The sequence below is a fragment of the Ovis canadensis genome, chromosome 16 (genome assembly GCF_042477335.2).
Source record: "Ovis canadensis isolate MfBH-ARS-UI-01 breed Bighorn chromosome 16, ARS-UI_OviCan_v2, whole genome shotgun sequence".
In the NCBI taxonomy this organism is placed as follows: domain Eukaryota; kingdom Metazoa; phylum Chordata; class Mammalia; order Artiodactyla; family Bovidae; genus Ovis; species Ovis canadensis.
In genome coordinates, this window is record NC_091260.1 from 84,515,657 (window position 1) to 84,540,428 (window position 24,772).

General features: G+C 64.4%; 1 protein-coding gene across 2 annotated transcripts in view; it reads left to right on the top strand.

Annotated features, from left to right (window-relative positions):
- The first annotated feature begins 683 nt into the window (after positions 1 to 683).
- SLC12A7 (solute carrier family 12 member 7) overlaps positions 684 to 24,772 on the top strand; it is a 65,010-nt gene continuing 40,921 nt past the window's right edge. Inside the window, exon 1 of one of the 2 annotated variants that reach the window (XM_069555760.1) lies at positions 684 to 1,016. In XM_069555760.1, coding sequence (XP_069411861.1) covers positions 824 to 1,016 — 193 coding nt within the window. In that variant the 5' untranslated portion in view covers positions 684 to 823. The remainder of the gene's footprint in view (positions 1,017 to 24,772) is intronic. The other variant, XM_069555753.1, reaches the window with a different exon arrangement.

Consider the following 24,772-nt stretch of genomic DNA (forward strand, 5'->3'; position numbering starts at 1 on the left):
GCCGGGGGATGAGCCTGAGGCTGGAGGGAGCGCAGACGAGCACCCCGGGGGCCCTGCCGTGGACACCCGAGGACAGAGGGGCTGGTTCTTGCCCAGGGCCCCCTTGCCTCCCCAGCCCCACCTCAGCCCTCCCGCCCTCCTGGGGCTTCTGCCAGGTAGAATTCTGAGGGAGGCGACCTGCCTGACCTCGCGGGCTGAATGGCTAGACCCTGGTGGCCAAGAGGCCGGAGTGGGGCTAGCAAATGCCAGGCCAGGGTCCTCAGCCCCCAGAGTCTCCGCGTGGGAGACCTCCACCCTCGGGCACTGGGGAGTCTTGGTCCTGGCCCTCAGTGGGCATTAAGGTCCCCAGGCCACCGGCTGCCTCTAGGGGTGGCCGCACTCCCCATACCAAAGCAGACCTCCAGCGTCCCCGGCCTGTCCCTCCCCAGACCAGCCCTGGCGCTTGGGGCGGGGTCTCCGAGGTTTTGCAAGGAGACTCCGCGGCTGCGCTCTTCTAAAGAGACAGTACTGGCTTCCAGAACAAGGTTTCAGCGTCTTGGGGCGCGCAGGGGCGCGCTGCGAAGGTGGGCACAGCCTCTGCCCACCGCCCGACGGCTTTCCGCGGTGCCCGCGCCCCTCTCTGCGCTCCGGGCTGCCCCGCCCGGCCGGCCCCGGGGCGCCGGCCTGGGTCCCAGGGGCTCAGGGTCCATTGGCCGCTCGGGTGCAGCCCGTCCGGCCCCGCCCCTCCCGGCCCCGCCCCGCGCTCCGCACCCCGGGCCGCGCCCGCGTCCTCGCCGCCTTCGCAGCGCCCGCACCGGAGGCCGGGGCTGCCGCTGGGGCCACCATGTCCCAGCGCTTTGTGGTGACCCCCGCGGCGGGCGGGGCGGGGGACGCGGGGCCCAGGCCCGGGGGCGGCGGCGGGCAGAGCTGCAGCTCCGGCCGGGGCCCCGACGCCGACCCCGCAGCCTCCCCGGAGCCGCCGGCGGTGGACGCGCTGCCCATCCTGCGCTACTGCCGCGAGCCGAGCCGCTACTACGGTAGGTGCGCCCCCCGGGGCGCCGCTTCCCCCGCGTCCGGGGCGCGGGGCCGGGCCGGCGCCGTGCGGCTCAGGCGGCGGCAGGGGCGCTGACCTCGGGGCCGCCGCGGGTGGCTGCGCGGTGTGGAACTGGGGTTCACCTGGTGCGCCCGTGCGCCTTGCTCCCGGGGGGAGGGCGGGGAGGGCCTTGGCTTAGCGCCCCTCGTCGCGGCCCCCCTGCCTGTCGCGGGGCTCGACAGGAACCCGTCCTGGGCCGCTGTCCCTGGGGACTGGCTGGTGACACCCCCAGGCTCCCAGTGACATCACCGCTCTGGGAGTGCGGGGTCCAGGCCAAGTCAGCTGTGGCGTGCAGGGGCGGGGACTCGGGGACCACCGAGGAAGCGCGGGCCCCTCCAGCAGCCTGCCCCCGCCCGCCCCCGCTGTGTCCTCCCCAGCGCCCCCACCCCTGCCTTTCACCCCCGAACCCCTGTCTGCGCCTCACCTTCAGCCTCCAGACCCCGGACCAGGGAGACGGCCCAGGCACCGGTGGCCGCCCCGTCTGCTCGGAGGGCTGGTTCACGGGACACTGGTCAGGCCACTGGGTCTCAGCCCTGCTCTCGGCCCGGAGCCATTTCCTGGGCTCCAGGGTGGGGGGTGGGGTGCTCACCTGATGACTGACCTGCCTGCAGTCTCAACCCCAGAACCAGAGGGGGTCCTCCCCACCTCCGAGGGGCCTCCCTGCTCCTGAGTGGGGATTCTGCAGGCGCTGAGCGGTGCGTGTCAGAGCCACTCCGTATTCTGGGGTGCCGTGCCAGCCTGCGTCCCTTCTGGGGGGCCAGGGCAGAGGGGTGCATGCTTCCGGGGCTGCGGCAGCGAGAGGCTCGGCACCAGGCTCCCCGCGGACCCCCGCCCAGGGAGGGCTCCCGACACAGCCTTGGCCTGGGCCGAGGGGCCTCAGCCTGGCCTGTTGGCTGGACCCCGATGGGTGCCGTCCCGCGTGGGGCTGCTCTCCTACCCGGCAGGGCCCAGCAGGGGGACGCGGCCTGGGTCAGGCTGACCTTCCAACCCTCCTCGCTCCTTGTTGCCCTTTGCGCCCTCTGTGATGCCCGTTGCGCCCTCTGTGATGCCCACCCTTGGTGCCCGCTGTGATGCCCTTTGCGCCCTCTGTGATACCCACGCGCGGCGCCCACTGTGGTGCCCACCCTTGGCGCCCACTGTGATGCCCACCTTCGGTGCCTGCTGTGCTGGCTTGTGCCGCTGGGGACACCCTCCGCTGGCCTGCTGCTGTCTCCGTGCTCACACTGGCGTGCAGGAAGGGCACCGCCCAGCGTCCTCGATGTTGCAGGTGTGAGAAAGGGGGCCCCTGACCCCAGGACGCCCGCACCCACCTCTTCCTGTGGGGCAGCTGTCCGGGCTCAGGCTCTCCGCCCCCCCGGCCCGTTCAGCGTCCAGCCCTCAGGGTGGAAGCCGCGCTGAGTCCGGGGCCGCTGCCTGGAGGCCCGGCCAACAGACAGCCAGGCCCCAGCGGTGCCGGAGCTCACGGGCACAGCACCGGCCGGGGGCCAGTCCTGCGGTTTTCTGCCGTTCCCACTGGATGAGAACAAAGGCCCTGTTATTTGACGCTGCCGTTAAGAGGACAGCGCAGACCAGGTTGAAAGCAGCAAGTGCGGGTCTCACCGGCGCCGGGGCCGAGCCAGGGAGCGCTCGGAGGGCTCCTGTCCTGAGCTGCCCTTCGCCCACAGGTGGTGGGGTGACCCAGGGGCGCCTCCTCACGGCAGGGTCCAGGCCGAGGCTGTGTCGGGAGCCCTCCCTGGCCTCCCGGCCGCTGACGACTGACTGGAGGAGCTGCTGGCTGGGCTGGTCACTGACTTGGTCCCGCGCGCAGGGCGGGTAGGTGGCCACACAGCTCGCCCAGGAGGGGCCCGGCGCGGGGGGTGGGCAGGGTCATGGGTGGTTGGGGAGGACCCGGCTGGCAGCAAGCATGGGGGCTTCCCGGGAGAGGGGTGCTGCAGAGAGACCCCGGGGCAGGCCCTCTGGTGGGATCGGTAGGCTTTCCAGACCCTCCGCTTCCCCCTACCCTCCTCCGTGTGTCCCCACCCTGAGGGTCACGCCTCTCAGAGGCCAGACTTCTTTCGGCCACCTCCGTATCTCTGTGGCCCGGGGCAGGCTGCCCTTGAAACAGGCCCTGAGCAGAAGGTTCTAGAAGCGGGGGCCAGGCCCTGCCTCTCAGGGTCAGTGGACAGCGGCCTGTCACTTCCGTCACTTCCAGGAGGGGCCTCCCGCTGGGCTGGTGGGGCCTGCCTGGCCAAGGGACTGTGAGGACCACCCGCCAGCCTGTCCATCTGGGCAGCGGGAGCTCAGGGACGCGGCCTGGTTGGGCCTGCCTTGGGCCTGGGGAGGCGGGCACCACAGCGTCAGCTGCACGGCTGCCCCGGGAGGAGGCAGGTGAGGGCGCGGCAGGGCCTCTGCCAGGGTCTCAGTGATGCCCACAGCGTGGGCTTGGCCTCTGCCTGTCTGCTCTGGGCTCCCGGCCCTCCTGCTGCTGGCCTGGGTGGGTGTGCAGGCTTGGGGGTGGGAGGTGCCCAGGGGCCTGAGGCTGAGGGGCTCCGGGGAGGTCAGCCCCCTTGTCTGCCTGCCTCGTGGGCAGCCCTGGCCTGTGCCCTTGGAGAGGCCGGGGAGGGGCGGGGAGACTGGCTTCCCCTGTTGGGGGACCATGCCCCCGGCATCGCCCCGCCTGATCAGGGCTTGGCCCTCCAGGTCCTTCGGGAGGCAGGGTGGCTATGCTGGTGGGATGCGAGTCCTGCAGGCTCCCTGGGTTACGCCTGGAGGAGTGAAGCGCGGGCCTCTCGCTCTGAACACTCGAGGGAGTGTGTTTTGTGCTGTTTCTGTGTGTGTGTCTGTGTGTGTGTTGTCTGTGTGTCTAGTATGTGTGTGTCTGTGTGTTGTCTGTGTGTCTGTGTGTTTCTCTGTGTGTTATCTATGTGTTTAGTATGTGTGTGTCTGTGTGTCTGTGTGTGTGCCTGTGTATGTGTCTGTGTGTGTGTTTTGTCTGTGTGTCTCTGTGTTGTCTACATGTCTAGTATGTGTGTCTGTGTCTGTGTGTGCGCCTGTGTGTGTTGTCTGTGTGTCTAGTCTGTGTGTGTCTGTCTGTGTCTAGTATGTGTGTGTCTGTGTGTCTGTGTGTGTGTGTCTGTGTGTCTGTGTGTGTCTGTCTAGTATGTGTGTGTCTGTGTGTCTGTGTGTTGTCTGTGTGTCTGTGTGTCTGTGTGTGTCTGTCTAGTGTGTGTGTCTGTGTGTCTGTGTGTTGTCTGTGTGTCTGTGTGTCTGTGTGTGTCTGTATGTGTCTGTATGTCTGTGTGTGTGTTTGTGTGTCTGTGTATCTGTGTGTGTCAGTGTGTAAGTGCCCAGCACCAGGCTCGCGAGCGTGCAGCTGTGTGTGTGTGTGTCTGTGTGTCTGTGTGCATGTTGTCTATGTGTCTGTGTGTGTCTGTGTGTCTGCGTGTGTCTGCGTGTGTGTCTTTGTGTGTGTCTTTGTGTGTGTCTATGCATGCGTGTGTGTCTGTGCGTGTGTGTGTGTCTGTGTGTGACAGTGTGTAAGTGCCCAGCGCCAGGTTCATGGGCATGCAGCTGTATGTGTGTGTCTGTGTGCGTGTTGTCTGTGCGTGTGTGTGTCTGTGTGTGTCAGTGTGTAAGTGCCCAGGACCAGGCTCACTGGTGTGCAGCTGTGTGTGTGTTCTCTGTGTGTGTGTCGTGTATGTCTGTGTGTGTGTTTGTGTCTGTGTGTGTCTGTGTGTCTGTGTGTGTCAGTGTGTAAGTGCCCAGCGCCAGGCTCGCGAGCGTGCAGCTGTGTGTGTGTGTCTGTGTGCATGTTGTCTACGTTGTCTGTGTGTGTCTGTGTGTCTGCGTGTGTGTCTGTGTGTGTCTGTGCGTGTGTGTGCGTGTGTGTGTGTGTCAGTGTGTAAGTGCCCAGCACCAGGCTCACTGGCGTGCAGCTGTGTGTGTGTTCTCTGTGTGTGTGTGTTCTCTGTGTGTGTGTGTCGTGTACGGGCCCCTGTGGGAGCTGGGGGAGGATTCCTCCTGTGGCTTAAACCACCCCCAGCGCACCCCTGGGTTCCCTTTGCTACGGGACATTCATCTCGGCCTCTTTTCCGGGGCTGGGGCCTGGCAGGGGCGTCATGGGTTCTGGGGCACCAGCTCCCTTTACCCATCAAGCTTGTCTTTAAATAGAAGCTTCAGCTCCCAAGAGCCAGAGCCTGTGTCAGGCGGCACGGTGGGGCTCCGGCCCCCGACACCCTGGGTGGGCCCTCTCTGCCCACCCCGCACGTGCCAGCTCACGCCGTAAACGGGCTCAAGGGGGTCCCTGTCGGTGGCCACGCGACGCCCTTCGCCCACTGGCGGCTGCGCACACAGGCAGGCTCTGCCCCGGGGCCCCTGTGGCCTCCCACCCCAGGCTGCCCTCCTGTGCCCTGTGGGCAGTGCCCGCCTGGCCTCTGGCTCCCCTGCCCTCCCCCTCCTACCTGGCCCCTGTCCCCATGAGCAGGGCTGTGGCCCCAAACAGGCCTGGGCTGGCACTCCAGAGGTGTGTCCACGGGGTTGACTCTTGGCCCAGTATAGTGATTAAAGGGGTGGCTGGGAACACGGGGCATGAAGGGACACTGTCGAAAGACAGCCAACGTACGGGAGGAGGTGCCTGCGACTCGTACGTCTGATGAGGGTTAGTGCCCACAATATACAGAGAACGCCCACAACTCAATAGCAACAACATCCAAGCACTAAAAAATGGGCAAAGGTTTAATAGTCATCTCTCCAAAGAAGACATGAACGGCCAGTAAGCATGTGGAAAGATGCTCAGCTGTGCTGGTTATCAGGGAGACACAAATCAAAACCACAGAGATGCCGCTTCTTACCCATCCAAATGGCTGTTAAAAAAAACTCAGACAATCACAAGTGTTGGCGAGGATGCGGAAATAGCAGCGCTTGTGCACGGCTGATGGAAGCGGAAAACGCGCAGCCCTCGCGGAAAACGGCCAGGCGATTCCTCAAAAAACTAAACAGAGCTACTGCCTGACTCAGAGGTTGCACTCCTGGCTGTGGACCCAGCGGAACGGAAAGCAGGAGCCTGGACGGACTCCGTGCGCCTGCGTCCACAGCGGCGGCGTGCAAACAGCCCGGTGCCGTCGCCGGACGGGCAGCCCCACAGCCGTGGTGTGCACGCAGGAGAGAATGTGGCTCCAGCTGGGATGGGAGGACGCTCTGGCCTCTGCGACAGCGCGCGCGAGCCATGAGGGCTCTGTGCTCAGTGAGCTGAGCCAGACACTGAAGGGACAGCCTGCCGGACTCTGCCCCTGTGAGGCCCCCGAGCAGCCTGGTCTCGGGGACAGAAAGCTGGGAGGTGGGGCTGGGGGCTGGGGCGGCAGAGGGGGGTCAGCGACGCTGAGGACAGAGTTTCCCTCGGGGAGACCAGAGAGTTCTGGGGGTGGGGGTGGTGTTCACACAATAGTGTGGGTGTCCTTAACGCCAGTGAGCTGTGCATTTTTAAATGGCTGAAAATGCTATTTCATGCCATATAGAGTTTACAATACAACAAAACACCCCCAAAATGGAAACACAGGAGAAGGGCTGGGTAGACAGGAAAAGTCAGTCCTTCCCCAGGCTCTGTTCCACCCAGAGAACCCTGGTCTCCCGTCTTCCGGGAGAGGCCAGATTGATTAACTCAACTCACACCACAAGGCCCTCCCAGGAGTGGTCCTTTTTAATCTAAATTGCTCTCTGCAGGTGTGCGTTCAGGCCTCTCACAAGAGTGTGTTTGTCCACGGGCCTTCCTGTCGCAAAGGACTCCCCGTGAGGCCCTTCCCGTCCTGGAGGGGCGGGCGCAGGTCAGGACGGCCCAGCCATGCTGCTGCCCCTGGCGCTGCCCATGGGCCCGAGCCCCCGGCGGGAAGGGGCGGCATCCCCCTGAGCCTCCCTACCCACCCAGGGCCCTCCTCTCTGGATGTGTGGGGTTCTCAAGGCTGCCCTCAGCTGGGGGCACAGACCGGACTCCCCCTCCCACACCCCCACCCCCGCTGGCGGTCCCCAACACAGACCCGGGAGGTCGGGTCTGTCAGAGGGAAGGGCGGGCGGGCTCTGGGTGCTCGTGGCCTCTCGGCTTCTTCGCCCTTCCTCGCAGCCTCTGCTGTCATCTGTCCTCTGCTCAGAGTGGGGTGGGAGCCGCCTGCACTTCCGCCTGGGAAGCAGCAAACCTCCCGGGGTGGGCTGAGCCTCGTGCCCTAGAGGGGCCTGGGTGCAGGCGCTCGAGGCGGGGCCCCGCAGGCAGGCAGGGCCCGGCGCTGACTTCTGTGCTGTGTCTTGGCCATGGGCAGGGAGTGTGCCTACGTGTGTGCACGTGTGTCTGTGTGAACAGTCTCTGTGTGTGTCTGTGGGCACGTGTGTGGTATATGCCTGTGTGTGCATGTGTGTCTGTGTGCACGTGTGTCTATGGGCACGTGTGTGCGTGTGTGTGTGTGTCTCTGTGCACGTGTCTGTGTGTGCACGTGTGTCTGTGTGAACAGTCTCTGTGTGTGTCTGTGGGCATGTGTGCTGTGGGCACGTGTGTGGTATATGCCTGTGTGTGCATGTGTGCTGTGGGCACGTGTGTGTGCGCGTGTGTCTGTGCGGACAGTCTCTGCATGTGTCTGTGGGCATGTGTGTGGTATATGCCTGTGTGTGCACGTGTGTCTGTGGGCACGTGTGTGCGTGTGTGTGCGTGTGTGTCTCTGTGCACGTGTCTGTGTGTGCACGTGTGTGGCACCAAGGGCCCTGTGATGGGCTTAGAGCCGGGCAGCCTTCCCTGCCCGCTGTCCAGCCGCCCTCTTTCCTGCTGTCTGTGGGGCTGGCAGGTGCTTTCTGGCAGCCTCAGTGGAGGCAGGGTGTGGTGCCAGCCTCCCTGACTCCCTGCCCTGAGCTCAGGGAGCAGGGGGCCCTGGGGTAGAAGAGGCCACGAGTCGGGGAGGTTCACCCACAGCACAGCTCGGGGCTTCTCTCGCTTTGTTTGAGGGGGTGCTTGGGACGTTCCGGCGTCCCGTGGGCTCACCTCCTGGGCTGTGCGGGCCGCCCCCTTCCAGGGGGACTTCCTGGGAACTGGAGGCTCCCCAGCCCTGCCCCTGCACAGGCGGGTCGCACCCCCAGGCCTCAGGGGAGCTGGCACAGGGCCGCAGGCTCCTCGGCCACTGTTGACCTTGCAAGCAAGCGCCCAGGACTCGGCGGCCACCCTGCGGGGGGAACGGGCGAGTAAAGTCCACTCTCCTCTCTCGACATTCAGCCGGTTTGTCTGCACTGAGTTCCACACGCATCCAAAGGGCAGAGTGTGGGCTGTGGAGGGACGGGGCTCGTGGGGGTGGGTCAGTGGGCAGCTCACTGCCTGGCACCCTGGGCGGTAACTTCAGCCCGGGGTTGGGGGACAGAGAGAGACGGAGAAACAGGAAGATGAAGAGACAGGAAGGTGCACACAGAGAAGGGGGCGGGGAGGGTGCCCGCTGACCCCTTGAAACGTGGCCAGCCAACCCAGGAACAGGATTTAGTCTTTAAATGTTTAATTAGTTAAACGAGACACTTAACCGCGTGCTCCGCGGCTGCTGAGCCGGATGGTCCGGGCGCCCGGGATGCCGCGGGGGAGGGGCCAGGCAGGGCCTGCGGGACGACCGGCGGTGGGGCGGATGCCCCAGGGCTCTGCGGTGACCGACGAGTGGGCCGGCCTGGCTGGTGTCCCCCGCGTTCCTCCGCCTGGGTCCTGACCCCCAGGACCTTAGAACATGACTGCGTTTGGAGACGGGCCTTAAACAGGCGGTTAAGGTGGATGCGGTCACTAGGGCGGCCTTCATCCCTACTGTCCTTATGAGACGGGGAGCTCGGGACACAGGCACACAGAGGGGCGACCTCCCCGTGCACCCTGCCCCGTGCTCCGGCTCTGTGCTGCCCTCAGCCCCCAGGTCGCTCCCCCTCTTCCCCACGGGGCACTCTGGCGGCCACAGGGCGCGGGGGCCCTGCGGCCGGGTGTCCGGGAACTGCCTCACCTGCACCAAGGCTCCTGCCCCCTCTTCCCTGCCACCTGAACCCTCCCCAGAGCCGGCTCCTGTCCTCGTTGCCTGGAGACGCGAGCACTCCCGTCCCCCTGGATTCACGAGCAGAGCAGGCAGCACTGCGACGCTGAGCAAGACTGTGCCGGGCGCACGGGCCCCGCGTCCCCTGTTTACAGGACGCCTCCCCGGGGTGCGGGGTGGGGTGTGGAGCCTGCAGGTAATGCCAGCCACCCGCCTCCAGCCCGAACGCCTGTGCCCACCCGCCCAGGGCTGTTAGTAAGCTGAAGGCGACCACCCACAGATGTGGCCGCTATCCAGACGGTGGTCGGGAGGACTCCAGCGCTGGGTGGAGCCAGCCAGCGCCATCTGAGCCCATGCAGGTCGGGGACAGCAGGGTCCTAGGGGCCTGGGTCCTGCCCCGCACCTGTGCGAGGAGAGACCCCGCCCTCCCGTGGACAAGGGCCCTCCGTTGGCCCGCAGGGAGGGGTCCCCAGGCCCCCGGATCCTGCTCCACCGCACACCCTCCTCGGAGTCCTGACCTGTGAACACAGCCTGGGCCTCGTGGCCCTGCAGGGTTTCCCAGTCTGACAGGTGTGGGGGCCCCTTGGGTCTCGGGGGGCTGCTGAACACTGCAGGGGAGCCGTGAGGCCCTCAGCCTGGACCAGCCTGGCCGGGGACGGGGGTCTGTGCCCACCGACCTCGATGCACCGAGGTGAGGACATTCCCGGCCACGGTGCAGCGTCTGGAGGCCTGGAGTGTGTACCCAGGTGCCCTTGGAAATGCTGTTTTAGGGCAGGCTGTGAAGGCGTCAGAACGTGGGGGGCTAGGACGGCAGGGTGGGGGGCTCATGGACGTTCGTGAGATATGCAGGCCTGAAGTCGGGTCGCAAATGTGGAGCCTGGCTGCCCAGGTGTCCGGCACCGTCACATGGCCCGTCTGGGAGGCAGATCACCTTGCAGAGCAGCCTCGTCTGCTGGGCGGGCCAGGCCTCGGTGTGCAGAGTCTCCTTGACCTGTGCGCCCTTGGTGGGAGCTGGGGGCTCTGGATGCCGCGTCCTGCCCTGCCCGCCCTGTGTGTGTGGCCCGCAGCCCCTGCTACAGGCACGTGGTGGGGTGCGGGGCCCAGGGTTGATGCCACTCGTGGGCTGAATGGTGACCCCTAAAGACACATCCTTGCCCTGACCCCTGGGGCCTTCCTGGAAAAAGGCTCTCTGCAGACGTGGCTCAGGGTCTGGAGATGACGAGGGCGTCCTGGGTTCACTGAGGGTCCTGGCTGTAAGACGAGGATCCTGGGGAGACATGGGGGTGGGACAGGCACGCGGAAGACGAGGGCAGAGGGCCCGCCTGTGGCCTCAGAGCCTCGGCTGTCCTGCAGCTGGTCAAGGCAGGACGCACGCTCCCCTGAGCCCCGGGCCCACGCGAGCCTCCAGCCCCAGAGCCGAGCGGACGTTTCTGAGTCAGGCCACCCGCCTGTGGTTACAGGTCTCAGCACCCACAGGACCCCGCTCTCGAGGGGTGCCTGCAGGGCTGGGCGGGTTTGTCTGAGGTGCACCCTGGCCCTGCGGGGCGGTGCAGAGGAGCCTGGGTGCCCGACGCCACCTCGCTGGACCCGCCAGGGCCTACCCCTGGGCAGCATCGTCACGGCCGTGCTCCAGGAGGCCTCATGTGTGCACTGCTTGGGAGGTGTGGTTGGGGACGGGGGCACCACCGACTGCAAGTACAGGGCCGGAGGGGTCTGGGGGCAGCAGGCCCAGCCCAGGCCCTACCCCCTCCCGAGCACCCTCCCTGCTGCCCAGGAGCTGGCACGGCCTCCCTGGACCCGCCTTCCCGAGGGCTTCATGGGGTGGTCCCGGTGTCGCCCCAAAACCGGTGGCGCCTCTTGGTGTTCAGTTCAGTCACTCAGTCGTGTCCGACTCTTTGTGACCCCATGAATCACGGCACGCCAGGCCTCCCTGTCCACCACCAACTTCCAGAGCTGGCTCAGACTCATGTCTATCAAGTCAGTGATGATCCAACCATCTCATCCTCTGTCGTCCCCTTCTCCTCCTGCCTTCAATCTTTCCCAGCATCGGGGTCTTTTCCAATGAGTCAGTTCTTCACATCAGGTGGCCCAACTATTGGAGTTTCAGCTTCAGCATCAGTCCTTCCAAAGAAATCCCAGGGCTGATCTTCAGAATGGACTGGTTGGATCTCCTTGCAGTCCAAGGGACTCTCAAGAGTCTTCTCCAACACCACAGTTCAAAAGCATCAATTCTTCGGCGCTCAGCCTTCTTCACAGTCCAACTCTCACATCCATACATGACCACAGGAAAAACCATAGCCTTGACTAGACGGACCTTAGTCGGCAAAGTAATGTCTCTGCTTTTGAATATGCTATCTAGGTTGGTCATAACTTTCCTTCCAAGGAGTAAACGTCTTTTAATTTCATGGCTGCAATCACCATCTGCAGTGATTTTGGAGCCCAAAAATAAAGTCTGACACTGTTTCCACTGTTTCCCCATCTATTTCCCATGAAGTGATGGGACCAAATGCCATGATCTTTGTTTTCTGAATGTTGAGCTTTAAGCCAACTTTTTCACTCTCCTCTTTCACTTTCATCAAGAGGCTCTTTAGTTCCTTTTCGCTTTCTGCCATAAGAGTGATGTCATCTGCATATCTGAGGTTATTGATATTTCTCTCAGCAATCTTGATTCCAGCTTGTGCTTCTTCCAGCCCAGAGTTTCTCATGATGTACTCTGCATATAAGTTAAATAAGCAGGGTGACAATATACAGCCTTGACGCACTCCTTTTCCTATTTGGAACCAGTCTGCTGTTCCATGTCCAGTTCTAACTGTTGATGATTGATCTGCATATAAATTTCTCAAGAGGCAGGTCAGGTGGTCTGGTATTCCCATCTCTCTCAGAATTTTCCACAGTTTGGTGTGATCCACACAGTCAAAGGCTTTGGCATAGTCAGTAAAGCAGAAGTAGATGTTTTTTCTGGAACTCTCTTGCTTTTTCTATGATCCAATGGATGTTGGCAATTTGATCTCCGGTTCCTCTGCCCTTTCTAAAACCAGCTGGAACATCTGGAACCTCTTGGTGGGCGTGAGCCAAAAGTCACCGGGCGGGAGAGGAAGGATGCGGTGTCACAGCAAGTGAGGAGGGCCCTGGGGTCTCCCCCAGACGACGAGACTGGGGTGCCTTAGACTAAGGGCGCAGGCACGCTCGCGGAGGGGCCTGAGCAGAGGACTCAGCCTAGGACTGGGCCAGAGTCCACAGACCCCAGGCCTGAGCTGACGGAAGCCGCCCCGGTCAACACCGCCCTCCCCGGCCGGGGCGGGCCCTCGGGAGGGGCTCAGACTGCTCTACACTGAACCCTTAGCTCCTGTTGTCTCCCTTCCCTGAAGGTCACTGATCGCTGAGACCCCCCAGGGCAAGCCTGTCTTCAGGCTTCAGTGACAAAGTAGCTCAGGCCCCGGATGGCTCCTCTTCCGTCACCAGAGCCTGGTTCTGTCTCCAGGGACCCCCCCACCCCATCCGCTTACCCCAGGAGGAGGAGGAGGAGGAGACCCCCGCCAAGTGACCCTGGGCCCCCGCGGAGGGGGTGGCTGTGTCCTGTTGTGGGCCGAGGGGTGACCGAGGAGCCCTCGGAAACAGGGCCTGTTGGGACCCGCTGCCCGGAGCAGACCTGACCACAGTGTGCGGCCCGCAAGCGGCTGGGCTCCCCCCCCAACCCTGCTCCCATGGGGCCGGGGCTGGTGCCCCCCTTGAAGGCCCTCGAATGAAGAGAAGCCCCCGCGAGGGAGTGGCCCCACTGCAGCCTGCAGTCCTTGAGGGGCCCCACACGTTCAGGAGCTGGTGATGGACAGGGAGGCCCGGCATGCTGCAGTCCGTGGGGTCACAAAGAGACAGACACGACTCACGGACTGAACTGAACTGAACTGGTTGAGTTACCCTGGGGGCAACTTCACTGGCCCCAGAGGCTGGGAGTGGTCACCGAAGGTCCAAACGGGTCAGGCAGGGCCAGGGGACACGAGCAAGGTGGGAGAGGGTGGCAGGAGGGCCTCGGACCGCCCGAGGTAGCGAGGTGCCCAGCACCATGAGGCCACCACGTGGAGAATGGTGCCCCGGCCTCTCCCCAGAGCAGTGTCTGCCTGGACTTCACAAGCCCCAACCTGGGGATCATCCCAACCTAAAGGCAGGGCGGGTGATGCTGCGGGGTGGGAAATGCTGCTGGTCTCAGAAATGCGGCCGGGGGTGGGCTGCCTGCTGCGTGCGGGGTCCTGGTTAAGGCGCGGGGGGCACAGCTCCCTGCCCCTGGCCGGGGGTCCTGAGGATGCTCTCGAACGGAAGGGGGTGGGAGGCAGGGCTTGGCTGCAAGGGCCGCTGGCAGGAGGAGGGGCCTCGGCGGCCACTGTCCACCAAGCGCGGCAGCGCAGAGGCCTTGCTGTGCACAGGAGTGGGGACTCCCGGGGCGAGGGCTCGGCCCCGCCATGGCGCTCCCCCAGGGGCAAGGGTCGGCCCCGCCGTGGCGCTCATTTGGGAGCGGGGGGGGGGGGGGCGTGGGGGGAGGGCATCCCAGCTGGGGGTGGGGCTCAGGTGTCCTGACCAGGCTACAACCAGGGAAACTGACGGGGCGGGGAGGCGGCGTCCCCCCAGGTTGGTGAGAGGAGCCCCGGACCCCCGGTGGTTGGTCCTGAGCTGGAAGGCGCATCAGTGGCCGCGGGGGCCCGTCGCCGCTGAGGCTGTGGTTTGGCTCCTGGGCTGGCGGAGGCAGAGGCTGTGGGCCGAGCATCCGTGGTCTCCTGTGAGCTGGCCGCCTGCCCTCGGAGTCTCCACACTGCTGATGGGGCTCCACGCGGGGCGGGACCAGAGTGCTTCAGCCGGGGGCTTGTTTTTAGGTTTCCGGAGAGGAGCGTGTGGCCGCCATGGCTGTGGGGTGGACAGCCCCTCGGTGGAGGCAGAGTCAGCCCCAGGGGGCCCAGGAGGGTGGAAACGCAGGCACAGAGGCTGGCCCTGCTGAGTGGCACTCAGTCCAGAGCAAAGTCCCTGCGGCTGCAGGCGCCAGGGCACAACCTGCGGGGTGACGCCTGGGCCTGGGGCATCAGCCCCTGTGGGAGACCCGCCTAACAGAGAGCAGGGGAGTCAGGCTGGCCACCAGCCTGGAGGACGCCCCTGCCCGTGGGCTTCCTGGACGGCCCACGCCAGCCTCTCTCTCTCTCTCTCACTCTGAGCCAGTGTCGCCTGGGTCCCGGGCCTCCTCGTGACTGGGGTTGCAGTTCTGTTCCTGGGAAACCGCTGCAGATGTAGTCAGGAGCCCCCGCCGCCATCACCTCGGCCCCCAGACAGGCCCCAGAGGGGCGTGAGAGGCTGCCTTCCCAAGCCAGTCGGGGTCACAGTCACGGCCACGGCCCCCACGGTCCCAGGGGAGGCCTGTGGGCCTGGGGAGGGATTCTTCCTTCCTGTAGGTTCACAAAGTGGAGGAAACACCCCCCAGATGCAAGTGCCTTTTGCCTTCGCCCTCCCGCCGGCCCCTGCGCCAGGGTGGGGTGGGGTCTCTGCTGCTGGGCCTCCCGTCGTCTGCACCTGTGGCTGCTCCCCCCAGGCTCCTTCCTGACTCCCCCAGGCCCCCACCTGCCCCAGGGGCACAGCCCTGCCCTGGTGTCCCCTGATGCTTGGCCTGCCCAGCCCGCCCTGGCCCACAGTTTCCCTGCCCTGGGCGGCAGAGGCCTCGGGAGGGTGTCTGTGGTGAGTGGAGACCAGGCTGGCACCGGGCACCCCCGTGGGGATACAAGAGCGAGGCCCGGATCACGGTGGTGTGTCTGTGTCTGTGGGGGTGTCCTGGGTCTGTGCGTGCACTTGTGGGTCCATGTGGGAGATCGGTGTGATCAGTGTGTGTCTGTGTGTCTGTATCTGCACTTCTGTGTTCATATGTGTGTTCGTGTGTCTGTACCCGCACATCTGTGTGTCCGTGCGTCTGTAGGGGCTGCGCTGGCCCTGGTCTGACAGGCAGGGCCTCAGGAGGCATTGGATGGGGATGTCCTGAGTGGAGGAGGCTGGCCTCCCACAGGACGGGCCGCGTCAGCAGCGAGAGGACCGTCTGGGGGAGACCGGGCACCCTGGGGGCGGCCAGTTGGGGTTCAGGAGCCCGGGTACAGCTCCTCGTGCCACTGCGCAGCCCGCCCGGGGGCAGGGACCTTCTGGGGAGGCCGCTGGGAGTAGGCTGAGGGCTGGGGCGGCCTGCTGGCCCTGGGCTGAGCCAGCTGGGCCTGGGGGCTCACCTGTGGCCTGGCCCTGAGTTGGGGGCTACAGAGCCCCCCACCAGCTACGGGAGCTGCGGCCTCTCTTCTCTGCCTGCCTGCCAGGCGCACCTGACCCCCCATGTGGTGGCCCCGTGGCCGTTCCAGACGTGGCTCGCGCCCTGCCTGGCTTGACCAGGGTCCCCCGGGCCCCGCTGGCCCCTGCTCTTGACCACGTGCGCGCTCTGCCCTGTCCCTACGCCGGGAGCTGAGATTCTCGCAGCCCCTAGGCTGAGCTGACGGGCCCTGCTCAGCCTGCCGCCCCGCCTCGGGGCAGGTCAGGTGTGTGTGCAGGAGGGGGTCGGTTTCTGGCCGCTCAAGCTGGAACCTGGATTCTGGCTACCCCCCCGCCGGGGGACTGAGGTTTGCACTCACGGGGCCTGCTGGTAACACGCGTGTGCACACGCCTTCGTCCGTGGTTCCCGCGGCCCCTGTGGCCACACGTGGGCTCCTCACCCAGCAGAACCGACCCCTTCCCGCCGCCGTGTACTCGAGCCTTGCTTCCTGTTTGTGCTGAGGTGCATGTGACCCGGTGTTTACCACCCGAAACGTTCTCAGCGCACAGCCCCATCACACCACCCTCCGTGTGGCCCCTCCTCGTCCTGTGAGGCTGGAGCGCCGTCCCCGTGAACGCTGACTCCCTGCCCCCACCCGCCACCCCCTGTCCTCCAGGAGCCCGACTCCTCTGGGCCCCTGTGTGAGCGGGTCGCAGGGTCTGTCCTCCTGGGACCCATGCATGTCACCGAGCACGGGGCCCTCAGAGCTCACCCGTGCTGGAGCCTGGCGAGAGGGGAGGAGAGTTTCCAGAACCTTCCCCGAGTGGAGCCAGTGCTGGCCTCCTCTTCAGCCCTCCAGAGGGCCCACAGCACCGGAGGGCAGCGCCCAGGCCCCTGGGCCTCCTGGTGACTGTCGGGCGAGTAACAGACGGCCAGCAGGGGCGGGGAGGGCACCGAGGGGGCCCCAGCCTGTACCCGGGCCTGCTGCCCAGCTCTGCCTCCGGCCCACATCCCCGGGGGGAGCTGCCTTGTCCGTGGGCCTCCTGGGCCTCTGCTGCTCAGCCTGGCTCCTCTCAGATCCTGCCAGGAGGCCAGGAGGCAGAGGCGTTCCAGCAGGTTCCAAGCCCGCCGCACACCCTCACGCCCAGACCCTCTCCCATCCGGCCAGTCCCAGCTCAGCTCGGTGTCTCCCCACTTGCACCTCAGTGCCTGCCCAGACCACCCTCACCGGACAGATTCCTGCCGGCTCTGTGGTGCCCGCCCTCAGGCCCCCTCGGCTGCCCCCATCAGACCGGCCTGGGGGTCCCCCTTGGTTCGGGGTCCTCCTAAGCTCTGCCCCCCCGAGGCTGGGCCGTGCGCCCCCTCCCGCCCCCCCCCCCCAGGCACCCTGGTAGCCCTAGGCCTCCGCCTCCCCGCCTCCTCCCCGGGGACCTCTCCTGGCTGAGGCCCACGTGTGTCCCAGGCTGCAGCTTCAGGGCAGGGAGAAGTTCTCCGCGTCCTCCCACCTGACTCGGGGGCACCAGGCACAAGGCTGGGCAGGTTTGGGCCCGGCGTGTCCGCTCCTGGGCGTGGGAGGCCTGGGCTGAACCCTCCCAACCTCCCTCGCCCCCTGCCTGCTGTCCTGCCCCGTGAAGCTCCCCCAGCGCCCACCCTGGTGCTCGGCGAGGAGGCACCTCCCCGCAGTCAGCCTCGCCCGGGGGCCCTGCTGGCCGCCTGGCTGGAGCCAGCGCCGGCGTCTCTGCAGGTTCCAGAGCTGCCACATCGGCCACCTCGGTGGGGCAGCAGAGAGTCACGAGACGAGACTCCTGCAACCCGAACGGGCGCACTTTTGAGCGACTTTCACCCTGTTTTCTGAATCACATCCAGAAAGGAAGTCCTCAGGCAACACCAGAGGCTTCTTGGGTTTTCAGGGGAGAGCAGAGTCCTGTGCCCTGGGCTGCCCCAGCGAGCACGTCCCCCCCTCCCGCCCCTGGTGGGCTGAGCCCCACCCGCAGGCCCTAGGCCCAGGGGTCAGGTGACAGGGCACAGCCCAGGTTCCCGACCTCTGACGACAGCCAGCATCTTTGCCTCTGAATCACCTGGTTTCGGGGCAGGGGAATAATGCAGGCCTTGGAAGATCATGGCATCCGGTCCCATCACTTCATGGGAAATAGATGGGGAAACAGTGGAAACAGCGTCAGACTTTATTTGTTTGGGCTCCAAAATCACTGCAGATGGTGACTACAGCCATGAAATTAAAAGATGCTTACTCCTTGGAAGGAAAGTTATGGGCAACCTAGATAGCATATTCAAAAGCAGAGACATTACTTTGCCGACTAAGGTCCGTCTAGTCAAGGCTATGGTTTCTCCTGTGGTCATGTATGGATGTGAGAGTTGGACTGTGAAGAAGGCTGAGCACCAAAGAATTGATGCTTTTGAACTGTGGTGTTGGAGAAGACTCTTGAGAGTCCCTTGGACTGCAAGGAGATCCAACCAGTCCATTCTGAAGGAGATCAGCCCTGGGATTTCTTTGGAAGGAATGATGCTGAAGCTGAAGCTCCAGTACTTTGGCCACCTCATGGGAAGAGTTGACTCACTGGAAAAGACTCTGATGCTGGGAGGGATTGGGGGCAGGAGAAGGGGACGACAGAGGATGAGATGCTGGATGGCATCACTGACTTGATGGACATGAGTCTGAGTGAACTCCGGGAGTTGGTGATGGACAGGGAGGCCTGGCGTGCTGCGATTCATGGGGTCGCAAAGAATCGGACACGGCTGAGCGCCTGAACTGAACTGAACTGGAAGCAGGTGTCCCTGGCTTCTGTGAGTGTAATGCCGCCGAGGTCCTGTATTTTCTTGCAGCTCCATCACGCCAGTTCCGCGCCACCTGTCAGGCTGCGACTTTCCCCGAGACGGAGGCTGCTGGGCGCCGTGGTGTCAGCAGCGGGTGTCGCTTCACCCTCAGCCCCTAGTCTACCCCCCGCTTTCCCCTTTGGGAGCCCTCAGTTTGCTTTGTCTGGGCCAGGGGGCAGTGTCTGTTTCGTAAATAAGGTCATTTGTGTCTCTTTTTTAGACTCACGTGTAAGCGACACATTTTCTCTGACTCACTACACTTAGTGTAGTCATCTCTAGGTCCGTCCACGTTGCTGCAAACGGCGTTTCACCTGCTTTTACGGCTGAGCAATATTCTGTCGTCTTACGGGCCACGTCTCTCTCCATTCCTCTGTCCAGACACTTGGGCTGTCTCCGTGTCTGGCTGCTGTGAGCAGCGCTGCAGTGAACGCTGGGGCGTGTGTGTCTTTCCTTTTCAATGCCCATCCTTGCTGGCGTGGGAGCCCGGAGGAGCTGCTGTCCCAGGGTGCCTGAAACTCTCTTCCTGTCCCCTCCGGCCGGGCCCCTGCTGTGACCCCCTCCCCTCTGGCCTGGCCCCTCCCATGACCCCCTCCCCTCTGGCCCGGCCCCTCCCATGACCCCCTCCCCTCTGGCCCGGCCCCTCCCGTGACCCCTCCCAAGCTGCAGTCACAGGGCTTTTCTGGTTCCGCTTTCCTGTCCTGCATCCCTGTTCTCCTTGGGAGTGTAGCAATTAGACGGTCTAGCCCTGGGTTTTGTTTTCCTCTGGGCTCAGCGTTCCCTCACATCACAGGGTCTGACCCGCCGAGCTTGTCTCTCAAAGGACCCGGATCTTGTGCTGGGCACAGCCTGAGCTGGTGGATTCTGAGTCTGAGGCCTGTGTGACCTTGGCAAACCTCAGTGGCAATCAGAGCTTATTTTTTAAATGTATTTTTAACTCATTGCCGTGAGAAAATAGAAATTAATGGCTTGTAGCTTTTATACAAAAAGCTGTTCTCTGTAGACAGAGGCGGGACTTACGAGCTAGCACAGCCTTCTCCATGCTCACGTGGCTTGAGCCCAGCGTTTAAGGTTTGAATGAGGTCATTAGGCCGAGAGAGAGCTGTCCAGCCCAGAGACTGCCCATCAAACGCACTTCCCGTCTCTCTCTCCTCAGGGAATCAAGGAAAGCCGAGAGGAGAGCTGGGTTTGGTTCAATTTGCCAGAGCAGATCCGAAGTTTGAAACTCAGGGTGACGGCTCAGCCCGCGTGGGGAACGGTTAGCAGAATTGGCCACAGCCAGGCCTGCGTGTGTCCCCACGCCCTGCGACACGCTCAAGCGTCCCTCAGAGGTTCGTGCCCGGGAGTCAGCCAGAGCCACGTGCGGCCCCCAGCCCGGCTGCAGTCCTCTCTCTGGGCCCAGGACGGGTGGCATGACCTTGGGGCAGGTCCTGGCCTCGCTATCTGCGCTGTGGGTAATAATAGGGCAGAAATCACTGCCCTGGGCACTTGAGGGTGGCCCACTTATCTGCGGGCTTCAGCAGCTGTTTCATTTAAAAGGTTGTGAGGTATTTTTGTCTCCATTGCATGTCACCAGACGCAGCAGGTCCAGAGGAGTGTCCCACGAGAGTCGGCACCCCCGTCTGTCGGTCAGAGTCGGCCACTGAGAGGCCTCCTGTCTCCTTCTGGGGGCTGTGTGCACGTGTGCGCACCTTTGTGACCCCGTCCCCACAGGGAGCATAGTTTAAATGCTCATGTTTACTTGACACAGACCCTGGGAAGCGCCCCCCACGACCCCAACAGGGAGCACGAAGTGAAGTGAGTGATCAGAGGTGGAAGGAACCCAGGTGTCTGCCAGTGGCTGATGGATAAACACAGCGCGGCCCATTCAGACTCTGGAATGGGATTCCACCTTCCAAGGAAGGACGTCTGAGACTTCCCTGGTGATCTGGTGACCGAGACTCCGAGCTCCCGAAGCAGGGGGCCTGGGTTTGATCCCTGGTTAGGGAATCAGATCCCACATGCTGAGGCTGAGACCCAGAGCAGCGAAATAAATAGATAAATATTATTTTAAAAAAGACCTTCTGATACAGGCCCCAGCATGGAAGGTTCTCGAGGCTCTGCTGTCAGGGAAGGACAGGCACTGAGCGGGTCCCGGCTAAGGACCTGGATAGTCAGAGCCACAGAGGCGGAGCATAGGGCGGTGGGTTCCTGGGGTGGGGCAGGGGTGGGGAGCTGATGTTTAAGGGAGAAAAGTTCAGTTTTGCAGTATGAGAAAGTCCCAGAAATGGAGATGGTGGTAGTGGCTGCTTAACCACGCGCTTATGTGAATGAACACGGCGGAGTATTTGTGGGGCCCTGCCCAGCAGGCGGCTTCCCTGGGAGCTCAGATGGTAAAGAGTCCGATGGTCTTTCTCCTCCGGTGAGGGCTGCTCACCCCAGTCCACACTGGAGCCCCACCCAGCCCCGTCCAGCTCGCTATCCCGGCAGCGGTCTGTGCCGGCTGCTGGTCCTCCTTCCCGGCCGCCACGCGGGCAGGACAGTGCGGCCCCCCTGGCCTCCCCGCCTCGCACAGCCCACCACAAGGGCCCACTCCCCGCTCGCCGGTGGCTGTGGGCAGGGCTTGTGCGTTGCTTGCAGTGGACCGACCCGGCCTGCTGCTGGGAACAGCTGGGGTGTCTCTGGGCCCACACGGTACCGTGGGATCTCTGGGTGGTGACAGAGCCTGGTTTGCACATCTGCCAGTTGGGGAGCCCCGTGCCCTGCCCTCCCCCGCCCGGTGCCTGCCCTTCTGCTGAGGTCCTTCCCGGGTCCGCACAGGCCTGGGTTGGCTGCCCAGCCCGCGGCTGCCGTGGGCTCTGCACCCACTTTCCCGCCCCAGCCGTGTCTGTGAAGCACAGAGGTGGTCGCTGTCCCCAGTGACCACTTAGGGTCCTCTCGTGAAAAGTGTCCCAGGTCACGACAGAGTCCCCAGCCTCCACTCCACTCCTGAGTGGGCTTCCTAGGAGGCTCGGCGGTGAAAGGCCCGCCGGCCAGTGCAGGAGGCACAGGAGCTGTGGGTTTGGTCCCCGAGTCGAGGAGGCCCCGGAGGAGGGCGTGGCAGCCCACTCCAGCATTCTGGCCTGGACAGCCCTTGGGGTCACAAAGAGTCCAATACGGCTAAGCACGGCGGTGTTCTGCAGCCCTAAGCTCAGGCTGCAGGCCTGCCGCCTCCCTGATGGTGAGCCCGGAGCCACCCCACGGGTGTCCTGCCCGCAGCCCTGAGGGCACCCACGGCACTCTGAGGGGTGAGATGGGAGCCTGGTCACCGCGTCAACAGGAAGGTCCGAGGGGACCCCAGTCCCGCGCGTGGAACCTGACGCGCGTGGAACAGGACTGCTGTTGGGAACCACCTGCACGCGGGGCTGGGGTGGAGGACCAAGCAGCGAAGGGGAGCTGTTGGGCCTGAAGGGAGCTCAGGGGCTCCAGAGTTTGAAGCTGACACTCCTGTCAAGCCCCCCAGCCTCTCACCTCGTCCTGGCACAGGAGGCTGGTGCCGGCCCACCCGGGAACTCCCTGGGGAGTCCGGCGAGGGCGGCTGTGCCCTGATGTCGCCCCGAGCCGTCCCAGGCCTGGGCTGGGGGTGGGTGGTTGTGCACGGGGCTGGGGGCTGCCCGAAGATGGCAGAGGGGGGCAGGGGGGCGAGAGACTGGGCTCAGAGCCCCGAGGCCCTGAGGGTCGCCTCTGCTCCTGGCAGCCAGGCTGAGGGTGAGAAAAGACGGGAGCTGTGGACCCGGGTGGATGGGAGGTGGCGCCACACACAGGCATGGCCGAGGGCGGGGGCTGCTCCCAGGATCCCTGCGAGGCAGACCGCCCTCCGGGAGTCGGGGTCCGGGGTGATGAGGGCTCCAGGCTTCCAGCCCCTCTGGGGCCCCAGCACAGGCTTAGGTGGGGCCCGCAGTGACCACAGGACTGGCCTTTGTACCCCCGGGTCCTGCTGCTTGAAAAGCGCTGTGTTGTCAGAGGTGCAGCCCTCAGTGATACGGCGAGACTTCGAGCACCCTGTGGACTGGGGAGGACTTCCTCGAGCTTGCCTGGGACCTCTCAGCTCCTGTCTGCAGTCTGAGGTCCAGACAAGCACATGTGCTTTCCTAGGGAGGGCCTCATAGGCCAGATCTGGTTTCAGAAAAGAGCAGCAGGGCCGGCCTGCTGGACCAGGTGTCCTGTGCGGCCCCGCCCTCCCAGGACCCTCCCCGAGGTGGGCAGTGGGCGTCCTCTTTGAAGGCGCTGGGGCTCCAGGCAGCTGGGCTCCCTCGCTCTCTGCCCCCCGGCAGATCTGGGCCCTGACCCTCTTCCCAATAAACCTGCTGAAATGACCCCCAGAAACGGCCGGCGCCTTCGGGGGTTTCAACTCAGTTCAGCCTCGCCCCGGCCTGTTCTGGCCGTGTCCCACCCCGTCCCACCTCTGCCCAGGCCCACCCTCTCTCCTGGCGGGGGCGTCCCCGTCGCAGGGTCCGCCACACCCAGAGCGGCCTTCCTCAGCCCTGGCTGAGCTTGTCCAGTCGTCCGAATGCCCTGCGGGCGGAGGGCCAAGAATCCCGTGGGGCCCGGCCAGGCCCGGTGCTTCCCTTTGCCAGCCCCATCCCTTCTCTGCAGTTTGGAAAGCTCTTTGCAAAGTCCTCAAATTACAGGGCCGAGTTTCTCAGGGTGGGGATGCCGCTCTCTCATCAGGGGCTCTGGGTCCTCCTGGTGGAACGTGGGCAGGAACCGGGAACCCGAGGCTGTGCTCCCCCCACCCCGCCCGCGTCCCACCCCGGCCAGGGCCTGTGAGGACTGTTCCCAGAGCTGACGGCGAACGTTTGTTCGAGATTCCTTGAAAAGAGGCTACTTGTGGAGTTAGAGGACAGGATGCGTCTCGGACTTTAAAGGAAGTGGGAAGCCCTCGGTTGTTCGAACTCGGGAGTCCTGGGGGTGAGGTCACAATAATGGCGAGGAGGGTACTGCCCGCCAGTGTGAGGGCCCCCAGCCTTGGGTGGCGGGAGGTGAGAAGCCCCACCGGCCCCGTGGGGGTCTCCCGGATGGTCTGCCGGGCGACTGGCTCCCAGCCCTCCAGCACTCAGGCCCTGGGCTTGCTGAGCCATGTGTTCTTTCCCTTCCTCTGCCCCGCCAGGTCTCGGGGGTCTGCTGGTCTTCAGCGCTGCCCGACAGGGACTTTGCAGGGAGGTGCCGCCCACTGCTGTGTGTGCTGAGCTCCCCGGAGGAGGCCGAGGGGCAGGGTGGGCGGGCCTGGGACATCCAGGCACCAGGATGAGCCGGCCACTCAGCCAGGAGGCAGCTGACGTCCTGGGCTGGGACAGGCGGGGACAGGCAGGGCGGGCCTCCCCGGGGCACAGCAGGGCGTGGAGATAGCATCCAAGATACCGCGAGGCCCCTTGGAAACGAGGCGCTTCTGTTGTCCGTTCGGCTGTTTCACTTGACGTCCAGCTGATTTACAAAGCTGTGGTGGCTTCAGGTGTCCAGCAAAGCGGTGCAGTCACACACACGCTCTTTCTCAGGCCGTCTCCCTCACAGTGTATCACGAGACGCCGAGCAGGGGCTCCCGTGCTACGTAAGTAGGTCCTTGAGGTTTGTCTCTTACACACAGTGAAAAAAGGAAACCTATTTACCGAGAGCTATGAAACTATCTTAGTTTGAAAAAATCCCAAACCGACAGGAACGTGCAAGGATTCACACGTGCCCCGTGCGGTCGCTACCCGCCGCACCCCCCACCCCACCCCCACTTCAGCCCTTTCACCTGGAAAGAGGGCTGGGCTTTGTTTGCTTCTCAGGTAGCAACGACGTGATTCAGGAGCCAGGCGTTGTTGCACGGGACCCAGAGCGAGCTGGGGCCAGGCTGGCAGCTTCGAAATGCAGGGCTCCTGAGTGTGCGGGACTCGGGTCCCCAAGGGGGAGCCCCCGGTGGGGGGCCTGGACTTGGGGTCACCGTGTGTGGCGGGGTTGGATGCAGGGTCACCAACAAAGGCTTCTGCAGACTCAGCACCGACTGCCACCCCGAGTTACTGCCGCCTGTGGGCGCGGGTTGGCGGGGAGGTTTTACTGGCAGGGCCCAGAGGGCAGGAGGCCTGCCAGCCTCCTCACAGCCCGGGCGGGTCTCAGCTCGTGGTGGCCCCGGGAGCTTGCCAGGAGGTCCACCCCTCGGCCTTCCAGATGAGGAAACTGAGGCCAGAGGCCGCCGGCAGGGGCTGGGGTCGGCCCTTGGGTTTGCCGCTCTCTCCGGGCGGGGAGCTTGCTGTCTGGAGGCCCCAGGCTGGCTTGGTGTGTGTGTGTGGGGGGGGGGGGGTCCCAGGCCTGGGGCAGGGGCGACCCCTTTCTGAGCCACGGTATGCAGGGCCCTCGTGGGTGGCAGGAGAGGGTCTGTTGCCCCCACCCCTCAGCCCCACATCCGTGGTGTCATCTTCCCCAGGGAGCTGGCCCTTCCCAGAGAACGTCTGGGGACCCTCCCCGACCTGCAGGGGGTGGACAGCCGCCCAGCACCACCCGCAGCCCGGAGCTTGAGCCTCGGCTCGGCTTTTTCCTGTGAGTCCTTTCCTTCTCAATCACTAGATACTTTGAAGGTCACCTCCAGGAGTTACGGCCTTTGTGTTTGGGGGCCTCATT